This window comes from Porites lutea, chromosome 8 (assembly GCF_958299795.1).
Source record: "Porites lutea chromosome 8, jaPorLute2.1, whole genome shotgun sequence".
Taxonomy (NCBI): Eukaryota; Metazoa; Cnidaria; class Anthozoa; order Scleractinia; family Poritidae; genus Porites; species Porites lutea.
This window is the reverse complement of record NC_133208.1, coordinates 25,221,684-25,241,975: the sequence shown is the minus strand read 5'-3', so window position 1 is coordinate 25,241,975 and position 20,292 is coordinate 25,221,684. Positions and strand designations below refer to the sequence as shown.

General features: G+C 36.0%; 2 protein-coding genes across 2 annotated transcripts in view; one reads left to right on the top strand and one right to left on the bottom strand.

Moving 5' to 3' along the window:
- Window positions 1–20,292, bottom strand: part of LOC140945411 (uncharacterized) — a 249,903-nt gene that overhangs the window by 162,686 nt on the left and 66,925 nt on the right. The window lies entirely within an intron of this gene.
- LOC140946776 (protein scribble homolog) overlaps window positions 3,762–20,292 on the top strand; it is a 48,460-nt gene continuing 31,929 nt past the window's right edge. The window contains exons 1-14 of the mRNA XM_073395886.1: window positions 3,762–4,080; window positions 4,157–4,274; window positions 4,544–4,622; window positions 8,101–8,190; window positions 8,560–8,616; window positions 9,655–9,718; window positions 9,872–9,946; window positions 10,823–10,967; window positions 12,123–12,195; window positions 12,618–12,663; window positions 13,574–13,657; window positions 14,344–14,459; window positions 15,007–15,073; window positions 15,960–16,059. Of these exons, the coding sequence (XP_073251987.1) occupies window positions 3,922–4,080; window positions 4,157–4,274; window positions 4,544–4,622; window positions 8,101–8,190; window positions 8,560–8,616; window positions 9,655–9,718; window positions 9,872–9,946; window positions 10,823–10,967; window positions 12,123–12,195; window positions 12,618–12,663; window positions 13,574–13,657; window positions 14,344–14,459; window positions 15,007–15,073; window positions 15,960–16,059 (1,273 nt within the window). The 5' untranslated portion in view covers window positions 3,762–3,921. The remainder of the gene's footprint in view (window positions 4,081–4,156; window positions 4,275–4,543; window positions 4,623–8,100; window positions 8,191–8,559; window positions 8,617–9,654; window positions 9,719–9,871; window positions 9,947–10,822; window positions 10,968–12,122; window positions 12,196–12,617; window positions 12,664–13,573; window positions 13,658–14,343; window positions 14,460–15,006; window positions 15,074–15,959; window positions 16,060–20,292) is intronic.

Sequence of the window (20,292 nt, the reverse complement as noted above, 5' to 3'; positions counted from 1 at the left end):
TGTACTATTGGCCTCCAATTGGGTTAATAAAGTTAAACATCCAATAGTGTGATGTCCTATAATGGTTTTTTCTTCAGTAATTGTACATGTTATGCTCTATATTCATTAGACCTTACTGGCGATACCCCAGGGGGTACACTTAGGAATTTTTGGTGGGGATGTGCCGCCCGGTTCTTCAAATCCTGACCCTTTGATGTCATTTTTCACAGCTGTTTTAAGTCTCGGCCTTTAAAATCCACACGCCACTTGCACATCTCCCATAATGCACCTTATTTGCCCGCCCCCAAAATTTTGCTTAGGCATTGATCTCAGTTTCTCTTGGGATTGGCTGTAATACCCGACGGAGGAATGAAAAAAAGGTTGTGCAAAAATGTTGGGGGGGGGGGCGGGGGGGAACAAATACGGTGCATTATGGGAGATGTGCAAGTAGCGAGTACCCGTTTTCAGACCTGGTCTCCAAGTAATTAATTATGTCATCATTACTTAGATTGGAACGCAAATAAAGAAGATTTCTTAAATTCATTTAATTCGCATACTCTCTTTCTTTCTTAATCTGTTGGAATTGAGACTATAAATACGCTTCCGTAGTTCCCTCGAAACCCATACCCGATTCCAAATCGACCAAAATGGGCAAAGTCTAGACCCGTTTTCAGACGGAAACGGCGCAAAAACCCTACCCTTCGGAGTGGCACATACAAATATGGCTTAAATAAGTAAGTATCCCCCCGGGACGATACCCGCCATCTTTCCTTGGGTCATCCCCCTCCTCAGGGCTTTTCCCTTAGGATGGGATAAAAGCAATGTCATGTGATATTTCACGGTCGAGTTTACTTGTCTTACTTATTCTCGTGAAACGAAACGACAAAATAGTCATAAAAAATGTACGGTTCATCGCCCCACCCTCCAACGGGCGGCAAGGTGAGAGAGTCTCTTTCGCCTTGTTTTTGTCAAAGGAAAAACGCAGTGTGAGGGTTCGGTGAGGGTGGAGTTTGTAAGTAATACCAAGTTCGTACGTCATGTTGCTTTTTGTGTGTGATCGGCAGTAAAATGAATTACCCGCCGAGTTTAAAATTGCATGACGCTATTCTTACCGACCAATGACATGGCGTCCTTAAAATAGCCGCGCAGAATGACACGGAACCTAGAATAGGTTTCAAATAATTTTCATGGGAAGAGGGTCAAGTAAGGGAATTCAATCTTAGATCATTTTCTCTTGGTTACCTACTGCCTAGTAAAACTATCCGCGGGTAGTTTCGAGGTAAACCACATTTGTCTCCCGGCTGTCATGGGCTGTATCCCTTATCGTTGCGCATCAAAGGAATATTCCGCAGCAAGTTACATAAAGTTGTTTCCGATGAGGATAAAAGAAAGACGAAAGAATTGAATTTTTATCGGGTTACATAAGGAAACCAGAAACGCCAGTCCCACAGATTTTTAGACTGGCTAAGTTTCAAATCCCTCTGCGCTTGGAAGAGGTCAATACGACTGGCCTGGAAAGAGAATATCAAAGGAAAACAGCTCGAGAATTCCACATGAAATAGGTTACATCACTTTAATTAATTCTGCTTCCGTTGGTAACATTTTCTAGCCGAATGTTTCTTTTTCTTGAGCTTATTTATTTTCCTGATTGAATCTATCCAGGAGAATCTATCCGACAGGGCATAGCATGCTCATGGAATTGTAAAGCTTCTCGTATAAGGGATATCTTTCTTTGTATTAATCCCCGGTTTCCTCGTTAGATCTGCATATATATCGCGCCTTTTGACAGTAAAGCACTGATGCCATTTACGGAGAAAAAATTGTTAAAACTATCATTTATTTGACGATAAAGTTTGGATTAGAGAATTCAAATAGAGAACTAAATAAGTAAATAACAGAAATGAACTCTTTTATCCCTGTTGCAAAACGGGAGCCGGCAATAAAAGTTTCTTATGTGCGCCTATCACACTAAGTGCTGGTAAATCCCAAAATGGTGGTGGGTGTGGTTCGAATACTTGTGTTTTTTTATTGAAACGCTTTATTTCGCTAACAAATGGTTACTTTGGTCGTTATCTTTCATTTACCGAATTTAGGTTCTTTCCAAACTGCACCTGTTCGGTACAAATGTTGAAAAATCGTCATCGCTGATGAAACCAGTGCTATTTAATGAGAAAACAATAACAATCAAAAGTAGCTGATCTCTTATTAAACTATAAATAGCCCTTGTTACAAAACGTTTCGAGCCTAGAGGTATCCCTAAAATACTTAGACTAAAAATATATAGTGTATGTAATTATTTTTTAAAAGACTAGCCAGCGCAAAAACAAGAGCAAACAGTAACAGTTGTCAAATTTCTTCACCTTTGCTCTACGGTCTATAGCTACTAATAAACGCTGCAATTTCTTCTCTTGTTCAGGACATGGGAACATCGCCGTCAACTCGCTGGCATGCAGTCGATTTCTCCCAAAAGAAAAGGTGCCCTCGACTTATAAGACAACTACAGTTAATAAGCCTGTCATCACTAAGTCCTGTCGATAGGAAAGAAATATTTTCATTTATTATATAGACGCGAGTGTTTTACTGGAAAATATACCACTCGTAAAATTCATGAAAACTAAATCCGGGACCTGAGTGGTTTATTTTCCATAATCTCACACGTGAGTTTATCGATGACGTAATTTCGGTAATTTCCCCCCGAAATCAGTTGTAGGCGTCTTGCGTCTTTTGAATTTTAGTTACACATTTTTCAAAGTTTTGCTTATATTTTGTCATTGTAGAGCCCTATTCAGCTCAGTGTTATATCTCGATCAAGATTATTAATTGTAAACAAAGTCTTATATTGCTGTACTGTAAATTTGAGTCATCACAATTACTAATCTATTATTTTATCAATGTCTTTTTGTCTATATAATAAAAAGAACATTACACGGCGGCTTGAAGATATGAATTTTATTTTCTCGTGGCAAAAACAATATTTTACTCACTCTCTGCGCTCGTTCGTAAAATATTGTTTTGCCACTCGAAAATAAAATTCATATCTTCGCGCCACCGTGTAATATCCTCTATATATTTTAGGCCAGTTTTTTTGTTTCAATAATCTAAAAACTTAAATGCCTTCGTCAAATAGTAATAACAAGAGAGACATTCTGTTTATCTGTTGAAATAAAGCCCATCACTTAAGTCTATCAGTTCCTTTAATTCTAATGGCAACTCCTTAAGGCTTATTTGTTTGAATTTTATAGTTCTAGGGGTGCATTTTATTGGGATGATCCGGATCAAGATCAATGATCCAGAATCGGCCCAGGTCATAGAACTAGCTTCAGAAGTACCGAAAAATCCACCCCGGGAAAGGACTAATAGGTTCGTTTGCAGTGTTATTATTCAAGGGATCTCAGATCACTGATCCTATCTAGATGATTCCTCCGTCCCTCGGTTAATCAACCCTAGGAGCCATAGGTTTTTCGCGGGCGCAGCGGGATGTCCCGGACGTCTGTCGCAGGCTGAAACCACGAGCGGCGAAGAAAAAGACTTGATCGAAACCGTAAGTCTTTCAGTTTGGAACACATTCGACGGTAGTCTAAAATAGGTATTCTCCTACAAATTGTTATTTCCTCCAGGTAGTCCTCTAGGTAGGCTCGATTTCCGCCGTCTTCCGGGTCCGGTCTTGGTCCTCCCCTATCCTCTAGGGCGAGGGAATTATCCCAGACTCCTTTGCAAAGGGTTTTAACGCCTTACACCCTCTGAATTATGGGGCGGGAGGAATGGCGGCTAGTGACGTCACATGGTGTTGATTCTTGAGCGTGTCTCCTCAAAATGATAAGAAAGAAGAACAAACCACACTGCATATTCCTCTACTCATAACACCTCCATTTTTAGGACAACTACCAAACGTTAGACCACAAGTGGATAGTTCAACACTAAGTCCTTCCATCCAGTGCGAAGATGTTTCGTTGGCTGCTTTTTTGGCGATGCAATCGGCAAGTTGATTCCTTGGATAGGAGCCACTGTAACCTTACGTTCGTGCCCGACGAGGTTTACCGATACGATAGATCTTTGGAAGAGCTTTACTTAGACGCCAACCAGATCAAAGATCTCCCGAGGGTAATTTCAAAGCTTTATGCAGTCAAATAATAGTCTTGGAGGCATTTAATAACACGATTTTTTTCTCCCGGTGTAGCCGTTCTTTCGCCTGTACAACCTTCGACGGTTAGGGCTAAGTGACAACGAGATCGCTCGGTTACCTCCAGAAATAGGCAACTTAGCGAACCTTCAAGAGTTCGACATTAGCAGAAATGGTAAGTTACGAGTTAGATATTGTTTGATAAACGAATTATACTTTCGAAAACCTTTAGTAGAGTACGCTTTAGTCTTCATGTGTATGTATTTGCAGAGCGGGTGCCGACATTTCAGTACGCTGTGCGTTAAGATAAAAAGTTGATATTGTTATAGCACGATCTTACTGCTTATGAAGTCATCGACTGCTACTATAAGTTATACTAGCAAATTAGGCCACGTTTAGGTGATAGATCCATGTAATAATATTTCTTGTCTTATTTTTCTGTAGATATATGCGATATTCCCGAGAATATAAAGTTCTGCAAGAGTCTAGCTACACTGGACCTAAGCGGCAATCCCGTGTCGAAGTGAGTCTGTTGTAATTATCTCTGTCATCTATCCGATCGCTCAAGATTTTCAATTTTTAATTGTCAAAGAGCAACGTGTGGTGAGGCTTTTGTATGTTCTGTAAAGACTGGTGAGGCCGACTTGTAAAAAGTTGACCTTCCGAAGCCCATTCGATTTTGCTAAAGTTTGTTTATGTTCTAGTTGTGCATGTGAAAACGAGCGAGCGACCCTCGGCCTTTGGTCGATTCTCCGGTTAATTTGTTGTGATTTTCCGCTACATTACTCGTTCAAAGCTCTATGCTTCTGCTATTTAAAAGTGTGTATTATCTTTCGTGTTTAGGGAAAGTTAGGTCACTGAATTACTTATGTTTTGCTTAAATTCGTATAGTCAGTTAGAAGTCTTCTCGGATTTTTACTCACGCGACTAATCGAATATTAGATTAGAACCAATTTGATGAGCAGAAATAGAACTAATGATCAATCAGCGAGGGTTTGCCCTTTTTATAAGGTTGTCTTTTGTCCTTTCATGCTGTTCTCTGATGGGATTCACACAAAAATAGTTTAAACTAAACAACAGGGATGTGTATGTAAAATTTACACACACAGTTTAGTTTCCTCATAATGCAACTCCCGTCTTTCGTAGCTCATAAAGCAAACCCTTTAACTCGGGTCTGAGATGAAAAAATCACTGCTTTAACATAACAACATAACCACTCAACATTTCAGTAGGTAATCAGAGCTTCCTTAATTCTGGCTTAAATTCCTCCTCAAATAACGTGCAAATCAGTTCCAGTTGTAGATGGATTCGAATTGAAATGAAGTGCAAACGTAGATTTACATGTATCCGTTTCCTCTTTGTTGATATTTTGTTCTTTGTAGCTTACCGTGCAGGTGCAAATCGTATACCTACTTTCAAAACAATTTCGCTCGTCCCTCAAAACATTTTTACTTACTATAAACACTGGAGATTAACGCGAATTTAACTTAGCTTTCCTGTTTCTAGCACGTCGGAAATGCCAGTCACTAATTTCTTGTATGGTCGATCGACTTCATTTCATCATTTAATCGATTTATCTCTCTCTTGACCGCAAAATGCAGAAAAATCTTATAATCCTTCTACCAAAAGTTTTGTTTTGGCGTAAATTCATACATTTAACATAAAGATCTCAGTTATTGTGTACCCCATTAATACTAGTAAACTTTGTTATATGCTGGATTTATATTATAATAGTTCCTGTGTCTTGATCTTTTATTACTTCATAAAGAAACGTAAACAATTTGACATGATGCATTTATATTTTTAAATTTTCAAATTTATACTTTTTCCTGAAAGTCTAGAACTGCAACAGAATTAAACCCATCTTGATGGCATGTCATCCTATTTTATAAAATTTATGCCGTTGAAAGTTTATAAAGTATATTTACAAGTTTTTTTAATCTGGAGTGGTGTTGATTCCATTCGTGATTTTTGTTGTATAATATGTATATTCAGTCAGCATTCTTCAGATTGCATTTGTGAAATGCCAATGACAAGTGCACGCTTTAACTGTTCTCTAAAACATAATGACTTTTCCGACTTGTAAGGCCTTTTCTTAGTCATTATACATTTCTGTTATTTCCTTTGAAAAAATTAGCATTTGTATTTTTGAAGTGAAATGGATCAAGTAGTTGCCCTTCCTTTGACATTTCTGTCTTTGCAAACAAAGAATTGTCCTTTTACGTTCATCAAGGTTTGTTTTTTTTTTTCGCAGACTCTAGCATTATATATGCAGTTGTTGCAGTTTTATCACAGAGCCTTTTTTGAAACAGACTAATTCATGTTTCATAACTGTTTGCTGTACTTATGACAGGATTAAGAAGAAATTCATTGAATTGCAGTACTTGATAATAAGATTACCTCTTTGTGTGCCTTAGCAGGCTATTTATAGCTTGCATGAGTTTTAGCATAATTTTTATCTGGTTTTCCAGAATAGTAATAGGATAGCTGTTAGTATATCCTCCTTTGCTAGATCTTGCATTCATTACTAGCATCTCTAATTTGATTTTATGTTGTTTTTTTGGTCTGTAAAGGAAATGTGTAAGTTATACCACTCAAACTTATGCTCTTTTGACATTACTCTGTAAGACTGATATATTTCTTGACACACATTTGGAAAAACTGATCACTTCAGTGGTCAAAAGAAAAAAATAATAAACTTCAAAGTTTACTGGAAAATCGGGATCGAGGATCGAGGATCTGTTAAAAAGAGCTTGAAAATAAAAGAAATGAAAAAATAGTGGATCAGTGGTGATGTGGGTGGCAGACTGTAGATAAATTTCACAGAACATAACACCGTTCGCTGTACTGAACACTAAATTCAAGTAAACTTATACGAGTCTCTCTGCGTCAGTGATTGTTTTGACGAGAAAGTGAAATTTTCCTGGAAAATGAAACACTTTATCCCAGTGATACTGTAATAAAAGAAAAAACTTTAACAGTTTTTAATTTTTAATTGTACATTTGCTTTCAGTACTCCTTACTTTCTTGTAATTGTTGTATGCACGACCCCACCAGCAATGCTGATCTTTTTATCATGCTAAAAACTGCTTAAACATTGTATCTGAGACTGCATGGAGATATTAAAAGTAGATACTAAGCAGCTATGGAAAATGTAATTACTTTCACGCGATGTTGATATCTTATAAAACGGACAACAAATTCAGCAGGAATACGTGCAAACTGAATTAACTGTGTGTTGTATAAAGGTCTGTTAAACTTATACATTTTTCCTGTGCTGAACATATACTGTACCGAGCCGTATCTTGGTCCAGTACAAAGAAGCTATGTATATTTATACTGACAGAGTCATGGGCCCCTGATAGCAATAAAAATCATTGCTCAATTTTTTGAGTGTAAAATCCCTGGATGAAGCAATATCAGTATGTATGTTTGAGGCTAAGATGTGCGGCCTGTCTCTCCTTGCAATTTTTACTTTTTGAGTATTTACATTATGACATATAACACTTGTTTTGTATTCCAAACAAAAAAGTAGTATAACGGCTCTGGCGCCTTTGACAACAAAACTTATTTCCAAGCAAGCGAGACTCATAAACTAACAGAATTACTGTCTATTGATTTTGATTATATTTGGGGGTAGTGCTTATTAACTTTTTTTTTCCCAATTTTGGTGTTTATTCAGAGTAAGAGAAAATTTTCTTATCCACTTGTCCTTCAGACAAGCACTATATTAAAATTGGTTGTCCAAAACCCAAGAGTTCTTGTCCAAAAAGTTTTGCTCGAAACTCGGGCATTTAATGATCTTCTCTTGATTCACTTAATTCTTTGCTAGCATCCAAGATTTTTTCTTTTCTTGTTTGCTTTGAAAGAAAAACTAACAAAGAAGACTAATTTTTGGACTTTTTTTGATTCTGCCATTCTCAACTCAAAATTTTGAGCCCGGGAATGAGCTAAGTCTTAACAGAAGTAATACTATGGTAATTTTGTTTGACTTCTTGCAGACTTCCTGATGGATTTGCACAGCTCAAGAATCTCACTTCTCTCTGTCTGAATGATGTTTCTTTGATTCGATTGCCTCCAGACATTGGAAGGTACGAAGTGCATGACTCTGCTAATGTGAAATCCTTGGTTGTCGTGAATCAAGGGCAACCTTACTGTGAATGCTCATACTTAATCTTGGAATCTTATTATATAGAGGATATTACACGGTGGCTCGAAGATATGAATTTTATTTTTGAGTGGCAAAACAATATTTTACGAACGAGCGTAGCGAGTGAGTAAAATATTGTTTTTACCTTGAGACAAGTTATTCATATGATGGAATTCTTAATTTTTATGCCCAAATGGCACAGTCATTAATTTTAATGTTGCCAGGTCCATGTTATGACCATCTATTGCTCTGTGACAGTTTCCATACTTTTCAGTACATGTTTTAAGTTTGGTCTGTTCATTTCTTGCAGTTTAACTGAACTTGCAGTCTTGGAAGCTAGAGAAAACCTGATCAAATACCTTCCAGTGTGAGTTTCAAAAGGATTGAATACCTTTAAAAACAATCACTTTGATCAAGATGCATCAAAGGAACCAATGAATCCACTCTAAGCAAGGATTCATTCTTGGTTCCTTTGAAGTACCATGATCTGAGTAATCTGGATCACAGTGAGCAAAGAAAGTTGTGTCCGATGGCCCAGGGCTAGTTGATTTTGTCATCAGGCTAGTGCGTTCTGTTCTTAACTTGTCCAATGTGCAGTTGAAGGTTTTTGGAAAACTTTGAATTACAGTAGTAATGTAAGACAATTTGTTTAAATTTCTAACAAATTCATGTGGACAAGCTGATCTGACCAAGTGAAATTACTGTAAAATTCCGAAAATAAGCCCCACCATGTATAAGCCCCTCCAAATATAAGCCCCCCAAACCGGTAATGCAAAAAACCCTCCCTTAAATCGTCCCTCCAAATATAAGCCCTCCGGGGGCTTGTATTTGGAAAATTACCCTCAAATACAAAGTAAAACAAAGCAAAAATGGTAAATTTACTTCCAACTATAATGCTAGCCCAATTGAGTTTGAAACGCAAATTTCCCTCCGTAGATAAGCCCCTCTGAATATAAGCCCCTCCAAAAATAAGCCCCGCAAAAAGGGCCTTTGAAAACTATAAGACCCGGGCTTATTTTCGGAATTTTACGGTGTTACACTTATTATTACTGTCTTTAACTATCTATTATGCAAATAAGAGAGTTTTACAGTGATGATGTCATAAAAATTAAATTTTTTAAGTTCTGGAATTTGTTGGAATTTTTGAAAGAACAACATCTGAAGGCCAACTTGCCAAAAACTTGCATTGTGGGGCAAATTGTGTCAGAGATGCTTGTCCAGTTTTACTCTGGTGACTCCATCCCAAGAGAGATCCACATGCAGTGGACAGGAAATATTAACAACATGGAAGTCATCATTTGTGCAATTTTGTCTCATACTTTACACCTGGTGCTGACCATGCACGTTTTATTTTCTCGTGATGAGAAGATAGTGATTAATATATCTCTCCCCCAATCCTTTACAGTTCTATGGAATTCCTTGCTAAGCTTGAAAGACTTGACTTGGGTTGCAATGAGCTTGAAGAACTTGTAAGTTTATTTAAATGCTTGTGCATACATTATTGATGTCCAGTAATTTTGATTTTGCAAGTTGAATCGAGAGAAGGATTTTAGTTTTAGCTGCAAATTCTAAATATAGTTTGGATTTCCAAATTTTCAATCTCTCGTTGTTTTGTTTTATAGCCTGACATTGTAGGATCATTTCCAAACTTGAATGAATTATGGCTGGATGGAAACCTTTTGAAGACATTACCTCCAGTAAGAGATCTTTAATTTGTTAACAAAAATTTGAAGACTTATCTTTTTGAAGAAGCCTATAATTTTTATTTTTTATTTCTAGTATGCATATTTACATTATATTATGTGTAAAATTATCTTAGCATTAATTTTTTTTAGATTCCAGATTTTTTAACTTTTATTTCTTGTACATGTGTACAAAAAATGTAAAATCCTACTTTTGAGAAACAGACAGAGTTTATCCTAGTGAAGTAATTTTACAAAGTCAAGAATAAAATGTTATCAAGGCAGTAGAACTGGTGCTCAAAGGTTTAGAGGGTGCACAAAAAAGGCTGTAGATAGGGAAAGTTATTCCAAATTGCCCTTTATAACAAGCGCATTGCCCTGCATTGTTAGAGCGAAGTAGAATTATGTCGACAGTTAAAGCTTAACGCCTACCAAATTTTGTACCACATGACAAAGTATTGCTAATGGTTATCATTTACATGTAACTATACAAATACAACATTTTTTCATGTCAGCTTTATCTATAAGAATTATTTTGGATAATATTTATCTGCTTATTTTTATGATTTTGTAAATTGTCAACTTAAAATCTTAAAATCTGATGATTCCCATTTACTGTAAATGTGAGACTGATCCTCTCTCTTATGAGAAAGAACTTAAGCAATGGTAGCAACTTACTTGAGCTTTTTGTCTTCTTTTTGTACCTATAGAATAGGTTTCCATGAATTTGTGTTAATTTTTATATAACCTCTCTTAGTATCAATTTTTAAGCTTGCTTTTTGCTCGAGTTGAATTTAGTTCTGATTCCAGGTGAATAATGCACTGAGTATCTTAGTTTCTATGTATAGCTGTATGTTATAAACCCCAACCATAATTTTTTTTCTTTTATAGGAAATAGGAAACCTGAAGAAGCTCCAGATATTTGATGCTTCAGAGAATAAAATAGAGTATTTACCAGATGAAATCAGTGGTTGTACTGCACTCACTGACTTTCATTTATCGCAGAATTTGTTAGAAGAGCTTCCAGACACTATAGGCAAGTGTGAACTGAAGAGTGTTACTAATGATGATCCATACTTTTTGGTAGCAAGATGGGGGAGGGGTAGAAAAAGAGGGTTAATTTGAATGGTCCAATCAAAGGATTTGTTCCTTAGCCCAAAAAGTAGAGTCAACTCTGAAAATAGGGAGATCCCATGATAATAACCGTGTATATGTTACAAGTCAAAATTATACTCTGGTTAAATTTTTTTTATCCTAGGTTGATTCTCCATTTCCTTTGTCTCCTAGCCCTAATCCAATAAAAAATTATTATTCATGGATTAGGGCTAGGAGACAAAGGCAATAGAGAATCAACCTAGGTTAAAAAATTCTAACCTGAATATAATTTTTACCTGTAACATATATAATGTCATTCTATCTTTTGAGTAAAGTATGTGGATGAAGTTCTTTGGACAGGTGTGACCTCTACAGCAGTTTTTCCACTTGGTGCTATTTATGTAGTATGGAGTTCTAACTTTTGAGTTTGTGAACAAAAAACCCCTTTTTTGGGGCCTTTCAAATGAAACTTATTCAGCAGTGCTTTCACATGGTACTATTTATTTAGTAGAGTAGATCTTACTTTTGAAGTTTGTGGACAAAAACGCTATGTTGGAATGTCTTCTTCTAGAGAAGACTATATTCCAAAAATATTGACTGTTTTGTTAGAGATTTATCGCGTTTACATTTGACCTTTGCAGCCTTTTGTCTTTTGTCTGTCATTCGTAAACAATAGCTAAAACAATGAAACTACTCCGTCGACCAATTAGCACTTCTCACCGGATTCTGGACAGATTTTGCATCATCAGTATAGAGATTTCTGTCACTGAGTCGCAGACATTCCTCCTCGCAAAACGTCTCTCACCAATGATCAGCGAGGAGAAACGTCTGCCTTTCGCAGGCTAACACCCAATGTGCAAATTTTTTTTCGGATTTTCAACTGGCAACTGTATTCCCAAGATTGTTCTATCTGTAATAGTCTCTGGAAGGATTTAGTTATTTGTTTCTACCTTGTACCTGCAATCTTGTGCATAACTTGTGTCTCTCAAGAGTACATGTTGTGTATTAAAAAAAAAATTATTTAAAATTATTTAAATCATGTTCTTTAAGCACGACTCACTGGTATTAATCTAGTGGCTGGTTTTGCCCACTTCAGGAAAACTCAAGAAATTACAGCTTATCAAGGTTGACCAGAATCGGCTTCTTTGTCTAACGCCAGCAGTTGGAGGGTAAGTTCATGTACAGCTGTAGAATTTTTTAATGATGGTCAGTATAAGGTAACAGGACTGCTTGTGCCCAGTTTGGTTGTTATCGTACAAGTGAAATTATACATGTAAAATTGGGTAACCACACCAAGGGAGTGCAAAATTAATACAAAAAAAATTGGACAACACATAAGTTCTGTTAACAAATTAATCATTGTAATGGAAACAAATTTCAGTTGCTGTTTCATTAAAACACAAGATCTCCAGACAGATTTTTCCTGGTTATGAAAAAAAAAAAAAAAAACCTGTCCGTTAATGCAACTGTTCTACTACAAATGTGAAAGGTTTGAACCCATCTGTTCTACTATGCAGCATGCACTGTGCACTTTATTTTGCAAGAATATTGATCTTTATATGTTCATATGTTTATTACTTTCATATTCTAGGCTGTCCAGTTTACAAGAGTTAATATTAACAGAAAACCTTCTTGAGGTGTGACTCTTAAACATATAATATTATACAGTGGGTACTTTACAGCACATACTTTTTCTTTCTGCATTAGTGTTAACTTGGCATAAACCACAAGAAACCATCTTTTGTTCCCTGCTTTATTTCACATTTTGTTGGAAATGGCTTCTTAAATACCCCCCTTCCCCCATTACTGCATAAAATATTTTAAGATGGAATCCATCAGCAAACTGAGTAATTTTAATTTTCAGTGGACAAAAACCTTGTACTAGAATGTTTTAGCCCATATTCACATTCTTTTTGACACTTTTCAAGGGCTATAGATGTAATAAGCCCGAGAAATTAATTTCAAAATTTCACAGGAATTGAGAAAACACAGGTAAATCATAATGCATAAGATTTCATTTAGTAAAATTTGAAGCTTTTGAAGTTTATTTTCTAAGACTACCATAAGAACCTTTTCTTTGGAGTTATTTCATATAACTTATTACATAATTTATAGCCCTCGAAAAGTGTGATGAAATATATGCTTGAAATTATTCTGTCCACTGAAAATTAAAATTACTCAATTGCCTTGAATGGATTCTGTCTTAATTATTAGTAAAAGTAATTTTAATAATTTTGCAATTGTTCACAGGTAAATATTGCCTTAAATTTAATTGAAATGTAAGGGTCGGTTATTTAAATGAAGTCTAACTTGGGCCGCAGTTAAAGAAATCATTTGACGTCCAGATATCTTTCTTAATGGGTTTATTTGAGAAAATAAGAGTGCTTTTCCAGTCTTCGCTATATGCTTTATTCAAATTGTTCGTGAAAAATAGTTTTTAGGTAAAAGCGTTGGGCAGAATGAAAAATGGATTAGAACCCGGTTTTGTTAAACACAGGCTAAACCCCCGTTTAAATAACTGGCCCTAAGTCTTCGTTTATTTTGCAGGAACTACCATCAACAATAGGGAAACTTCACAAATTAACACATCTTAATGTAGATAGGAATCGTCTCACAGCTTTACCAGTTGAGGTGGGTAAAACTTGACTGCACAGCAGTCATTTCATTAAGGGAACAATGGAAATAATGATTAGAGTTTCTTACACAAAAAGTAAGGTCTAGTGTCAGATTTTAATGCTTACAGTCTATTTGAGTGCAGGCACTCAGCTATGTCATGGTTCATTTTTGTCAAGTGTCTGTAATGATATTATTGTGGTTTAATTTTATCTCTGGTTTAAATAATTATTATTTTCCTTTTTTTTGTGTTTGGGCACAGTATCATTTGATAATGATTTTGAAACAAAATATGTTATGGTGAAATGAAAATTGCGTTTTGATCTGTCCAATGGTTCAAGGCACCCTAGTACCTGTCATTTTATAGTGGTCAATGGAACTCTCCAATTTTTTTATAGTTAAACAATTTTCACAGGACCTGCACTAAGTATTACCCCTGTAAAATCAATGAAAATGACCGATTCTGAAGAAATGTGGAGATCAAAATTACAGTGACGTACGTGTAGGTGTCCATCCATCAGGAAATAGTTGCTGTAGTAAATAAGTTTATTATACAAATGTATTTTTCTTTTTATTTAATTAAGAACATTTATTAAGAGATTCTTTTCGTAGCAATTAGTAGGAATTGATGAGGAGAAGTAATTTTACTGGTTAGCATGTTGATGTAGTGTTTAAAGGCTTAACTGTATGGTGGACCTTTGCAGATTGGAAGCTGTACAAGATTAAGTGTTCTTTCATTAAGAGAAAACTGGTTATCACGCCTGCCATCAGAAATAGGCAACTGTAAAAGTCTTCATGTATTAGATGTATCTGGTAACAGGTGAGACAAATCTCTGAAGAAAATTGTTACACAGTTTTGGAGACAGAGTTTTTGAGGGATGTTAAGACTTTCTGAACACTCAGCTAAACATAGCTTTTGATTTAACAGTCAAATTACTTAGTGCTTTCCGCTGGAAACAGATTACAATGGGATATAAAATCAAAGTAATAAAAAGTTAATCGGGTTATTACCTAGAGAAGCTAAAGTTCACACGCCAATGCAATACAAAGCTATTGGCAGCTATTGATGTCATTCAGTTTGACTTTAATACCTGGAATTTTTCTAAAGTTTTAGGGAATTTCTCAAACGGCTACATGTACAGCAGACTTTCTTTTGTCCAGTTTTACATCAGCAGACTGCTTCTTCAGATGATTATGTGCTTTTGGTATTTTGTTGAGTGAACACAAATCAGGTCAGATATGTCAGGCTGCCCAAAGTCTGCTTCTTGCGTGTGAACATTGAAAAATGCCTTCACCGAGGGTTTTCAGTAATCAGTTGTTCACTGCTAGCATTTTGGATTTCCTGACAAGGATTCATCTGTTTTTAGGTTAGAATGTCTTCCACTTTCTGTTGGAACACTGCCCCTGAAGGCTTTATGGCTCTCGGAAAACCAGGTACTGTGACATATCAGTTGCGAGGAAAAAGCACAATATCTGTACTTGTTGTGTATCAAATAAGATGATGTGTGTCCTAGAAAATGTTTGGCAAACAAATAAATTTTGCATTTTGTCATGTGGATGAAAACTTGGTATGAAGTTCTAGACTCTTGACTGCATCCTTTTCTCTCCCTTATTCGCCCCTTAATCCACCAAAATTTCATCTCTAAGAGTGCTTTCCATTTGTCGGAACTGACTAGCCAGACCATTCCCGTTGTAATGAGAATTTCACTGTTAATCAAAACTATCCAGCCAGATTAGTCAAATCCTAAGTAGTATGCACAAGGAGATGTTTTTTTTTCAGTAGATGGTTTTTTTTTCAGAACTCATGGTAAAAACGAAATTTCATTTGCTAACTGACTGGTCTGGTAATTGTCTGGCCGGCCAGTTCTGACAAATGGAAAGCGCCCCAAGTTTCAAGAAACAGACTTCTTCAGCCTTCCATCCACTTTCCCTCCAACCATTTTAGGTTGCTACACTTAAAACACTAACTAAAATGTGAAAAAGAAGCGAGGAAGTGATTAGCTTTTTAAGATTCTCTTTGAAACTTTAAATATACTTTGTTAGGTCAAATTTGTAATAAGAGATTGAATTTTGTAATAATTGCCACCTTACTCTTGGTCTTGATTTCATAACTACCCACCCCTACCTTTCTCCCCTACGCTATCTTTTTCCCCTCCCACCCCACCCACCAAAATTTTTGTAGTAAGCCCACCCCTTCCCCCCAAATTTCTCCCTGGCTATACCTACCTTCCAGTCCACTGTTGGATTTATTGCTACATTACTGTACATGTACATGTAGTTTGTAGGGATAATGAAATAACCCTTCACCTTGTCTTTGTAGTCTCAACCAGTTCTGAAACTTCAAACAGATGATGATGAACAGACTCACAGTAAAGTGCTTACCTGTTTTCTGCTGCCACAGCAAGGACTTGGAAGTTTAGGTAAGTAGCATGCATTTAAAAGTTAGTGTCTGACAGTCCAGGGCTAGTGGATTGTGCTATTGCGCCAGTGAATTTTGTTCTAACTTGCTTGACAAGCAAGTGAAGTCTTTTGAAGAATTCAAATTACAGACGAGCTGTCAGTTATCAATGCTGACCAAAAATTTAATTTTGGGGGGCTAGTTGAAATGACTTCTAGCATACATGCTAGCTACAGCCTGCCCGAATGGCAAGCTGTAACACATTGACTTTCTTTGCACCCTGGGTGAGTCCTGTTTGTTATTAATAGGTTTTTTTAGTTTTAACTTTTGAGTCTGTGGATGAACATTCAAATAAAATGACCTCTTCAGCAGCACTTTCACATGGTACTATAAGTGTAGTGTGTAGTTCTAACTTTGAGTCTGTGAATAAAATCCTACGGTGTTAGCATTGAAGTGAAAGCTCTTCAGCAGTGCTTTCACATGGTCCTATAACTTTATTAAGTACTTAGTTCTAATTTTTAAGTCTGTGGAGGAAATCCTGTGATATTACCACTGAAATAAAACCTCTTAGGCAAACCTTTGCGTTGTTCAATGTATTTCTCAGAAATTGTTAAAGAGAAGTTAAGATTTTTAGCAAAATTTTTAGTTTGGTGACTATTGAAAGTGAAAGGTCAGGGTTAATAGGGGTGATTTTTTTTGTGGGGGTTCCTCTGTATTAACCTTCCATCAGCACTCGAAAAACAAGTCCTGTCCAGTAAGTCCTGGACAAGTAATTTTTAAAGCTCATTTGCCTGGAATGGGAAAGAGTCCAGGCAAGTCATCTTGCAACATAATCAGTAGCATATAAAACAAGTAAGAAGTTGGCCTGGGCCAAAAAATGTGAATGCTGCTTGCCCAATGGACATTTTGGTATTCAAGTTTTATTTTTAGCCCTGCTGTCTATTCTAGATTTATATGAGAAATGCCTTTCAGAATAACTCTGCTATTGAGGATTAATCTGCCATCTTTGAGTCTAAGGTGTAAATCCTTAAGCATGTTTTTTCAAAAGAACTCCTTGACCACTGATCAGCAGTATTTTTGCATTTCACTAGTTTTTTTACGATTTAATGATATGAAATTTTGAATTTTGTTGAATTATCTCTTTGGCAACTGTTAAGAGTGAAAAAGTTAATAAAATCAACTATTTTGTAAGGCTTTTTAATGGAACAGTAAAAGGTGTTTAAGAATAATTAAAGGTGATCCAATGAAATTTATTTTCCATTGTGAAAATTTTATTATTGTGATTTTGAAGAGTCAAGGGCTTTGAAACCAAGGTCATGTATTGTTTTTAAATGATGTTACATTTTGTGTTATAACATAGAATAATAATTTGTCCAAGAATCATTCAATACATCTTTCCTGAAAATTTAGATTTTAATCACCCACCAGAAAGGAAAAGAAATTTTAATTCACAGTTGTACACTTTGTTGAATATTTTTCTAGTGTTAATTTGTTAAATTGAAATCAGGCAGAGAAGGTCCTGCAGAATTACGTTTTTTTAATTTACAATTTGACAGCTTACATTGAAAATTATCTTTGCTCCCTTATTTGCATTCAATCGCTTCCTCTTCCACTTTAAGGCAGTCAAAGTTTCCTTTATCTTTAAATCTTGTGTTAAATGCATTTCTGTTTTTAATGTGACATCACAAATTTATTTTCCTGATGTTGAAAATTTTCAAGGTTTTTTCTTAGAGAGATCAGACTTTTTAAGTTTTCTTTTTCATGTGTGTAGTGTTTGTATGTAGGCAAAATGACTGTAATGGTACCATGTGGAGATGTGAAAAAAATAACTTTCCATTTTGAATATGCCAAATAGTGTGTAATCAGTGGCAGGTGAAAAAACAGAATGCTTACATTTTTGTTATGAAAATTTGAATAATAATACATCAGTAGCTGATCCATGATTCCAAATGCTAGCTATTCACTAAGTGGCATTGCAGAAAATAAGGCATTAAGGTGTATTTGCATTTATGCAGTAAACATATCCATTTTGTGTTACGCAGTTAGCAATCCTGGCCTCCCTTATTCTGCGCAAATGGCGCTATTTTGTTTCGGGATGCAAGAGTGGATCCTATGGAGTCAGCCAAGGTTTTAATGTCTTTATGGTTAATTTTATCACTGTTAGATCTAAACATTATTGATATAATTTCTGTGGGAAACCATCATATTATGAAGAAAATATTCTCCTGCATAACCTTGGGGATATCAACTGAAGGGCTCTAGCTTTATTCAAGTCTAACATGTTGCAATAAAAACTAGTGAGCTGAATACTATTATACATGTAATATTTATTAAACACAACTCAAATATGTTTTTTTTCTTCCTGATATGACGAATTTCATTGTGGATTGTTATTTGATTTTTGCTTTTCAATATTAAAGTAAATGAATCAGAATTAATCAATCAGAAGAGGGCAAAATATATTTTTATACTGCTTATTACAAATTTTCCTTTTCAACAGCAGTTAAAACACACAACAAAATGTGAATTTTCAATATGGAACCTATTTGACACTGTGTTTATTTACAGATTTTTATCAGTTACAAGTTTGGTGTTATTTTATGTGGTTATGTGCAGTACAGATTGAAAAATTTTGTCCTGGAACATGTTTATATGAGATCTTGTTGTTGTTGATTAAGTAATTTGTAGTCAGATTGTATTTGAGTAAGACAGCACAGTATGTGTTATATAGAACTCCTAACCTGTTACCACTAATAGTTGTCAGCGAAAAGAAAAAATCACCAAAAAATCAAATTTCTTTTGGTTAAAATCCTATGAAACAAATTGCACTAAGTTTCATCCATAAAAAAATTAATAATACTAATTATAATAATTTAAAGTACCTGGAGAGATAATCTTGCCATAATGTTGATTGGTAGCAAAAGAGTTAAAATTTTGCTGTAGAAAAAACCAGATCCTATAAGAATAATATTATTGCAATTTTGGCATTAAATAAAGTACAAGAACATCCATAATAATTATGGTAGTTACTACTCAGTAGCTTCATTTCAGTGATCAAACTGTAGGATTTTATTCACAGATCCGAAAAGTAGAACCCTAGGCCGAGTTGTTCAAAAAGGCTGGTCAGAGCTTTCATTTGAGTGGTTACACTAAAGGATTTCATCCACAGACTCAAAAGTTAGAAGGATGAGGTCATTTTCCCGTAAATTACTGTGTCTTCTCCATGATAAGCGTGGTTCTCATGTGCCAGTGAACTACCTGCGACATAGCTGCCGGTACTGCCTGTGATACTATGCAGACATATGAGAACATGCAACAGGAAATATTGTAGGTCTTTACTGCAGGCATGCTGGCAAAGTTGAACTCAAGTCTATTTCACAGGCATGGCAGTGGTTAAGACTGAGATGGCCTTTGTTAGTGGCGACTTCTGTTCTCATATCAGAACGATATCGCAGGCAGTACTGTTAGCCTGGCAGCATATGAGAACCAGGCTATAGTCAGGGTTGTCTCCATAGTCCTCCTAAGGTAATCTGGACCTGGTTGGTCAACAGTTGGATGATGGCATCCACCTGGCCCAGTTCTTCAAAAGGTAGATAACGCTATCCACTGGATAAATCACCATCCATTGGATAATGCAATCCGTTTCCCTAACACTTATCACTGGATAGTGATTTATCCCGTTGATGGTGTTATCCAAGTTTTGAGCAACTCCAGTGAGATACATAGGTAAATCTCTATCCACTGGGTAGCATGATTGATTTCCCTAATACTTAGGGATGTATCTGGCGGATTGCACTATACAGCTTTTAAACAATTGGTACCTGGACTATTACAGGGAAACCAGGGCCAACTTTTGCTCTTGGGTGATTTGAAATGCTTAGTTTTTTCATACAAAACATATGTTGGGCACCATAGATTTTACCATTTGAGAGCACTGGGCTCCCTTCAATTTTCCTTAGGGCACAGCGTTGCATCCTCTATGAATTCAAATGCCCTGCCCTGGTAGGCCATGGCACCCAATTTTTGCTTGTGGGCAACTTGGAAATCTTAGCTTTTTCATACAAAACACATGCAGGGCACCTTAGATTTTACCGTTTCAGAGCACTGCCCCCCTCCCCTTTCGATTTTCCTTAGAGCAAAGCCTTGCATCCCCTTTGAATCCAAACACAGTGTTAACTAGAAAATGTCGTTACTTGGGAAGTGCAGTGCTGTGGGAGACATTCTTCACTGTACCAAGTAGTTATTTTGCATTCTT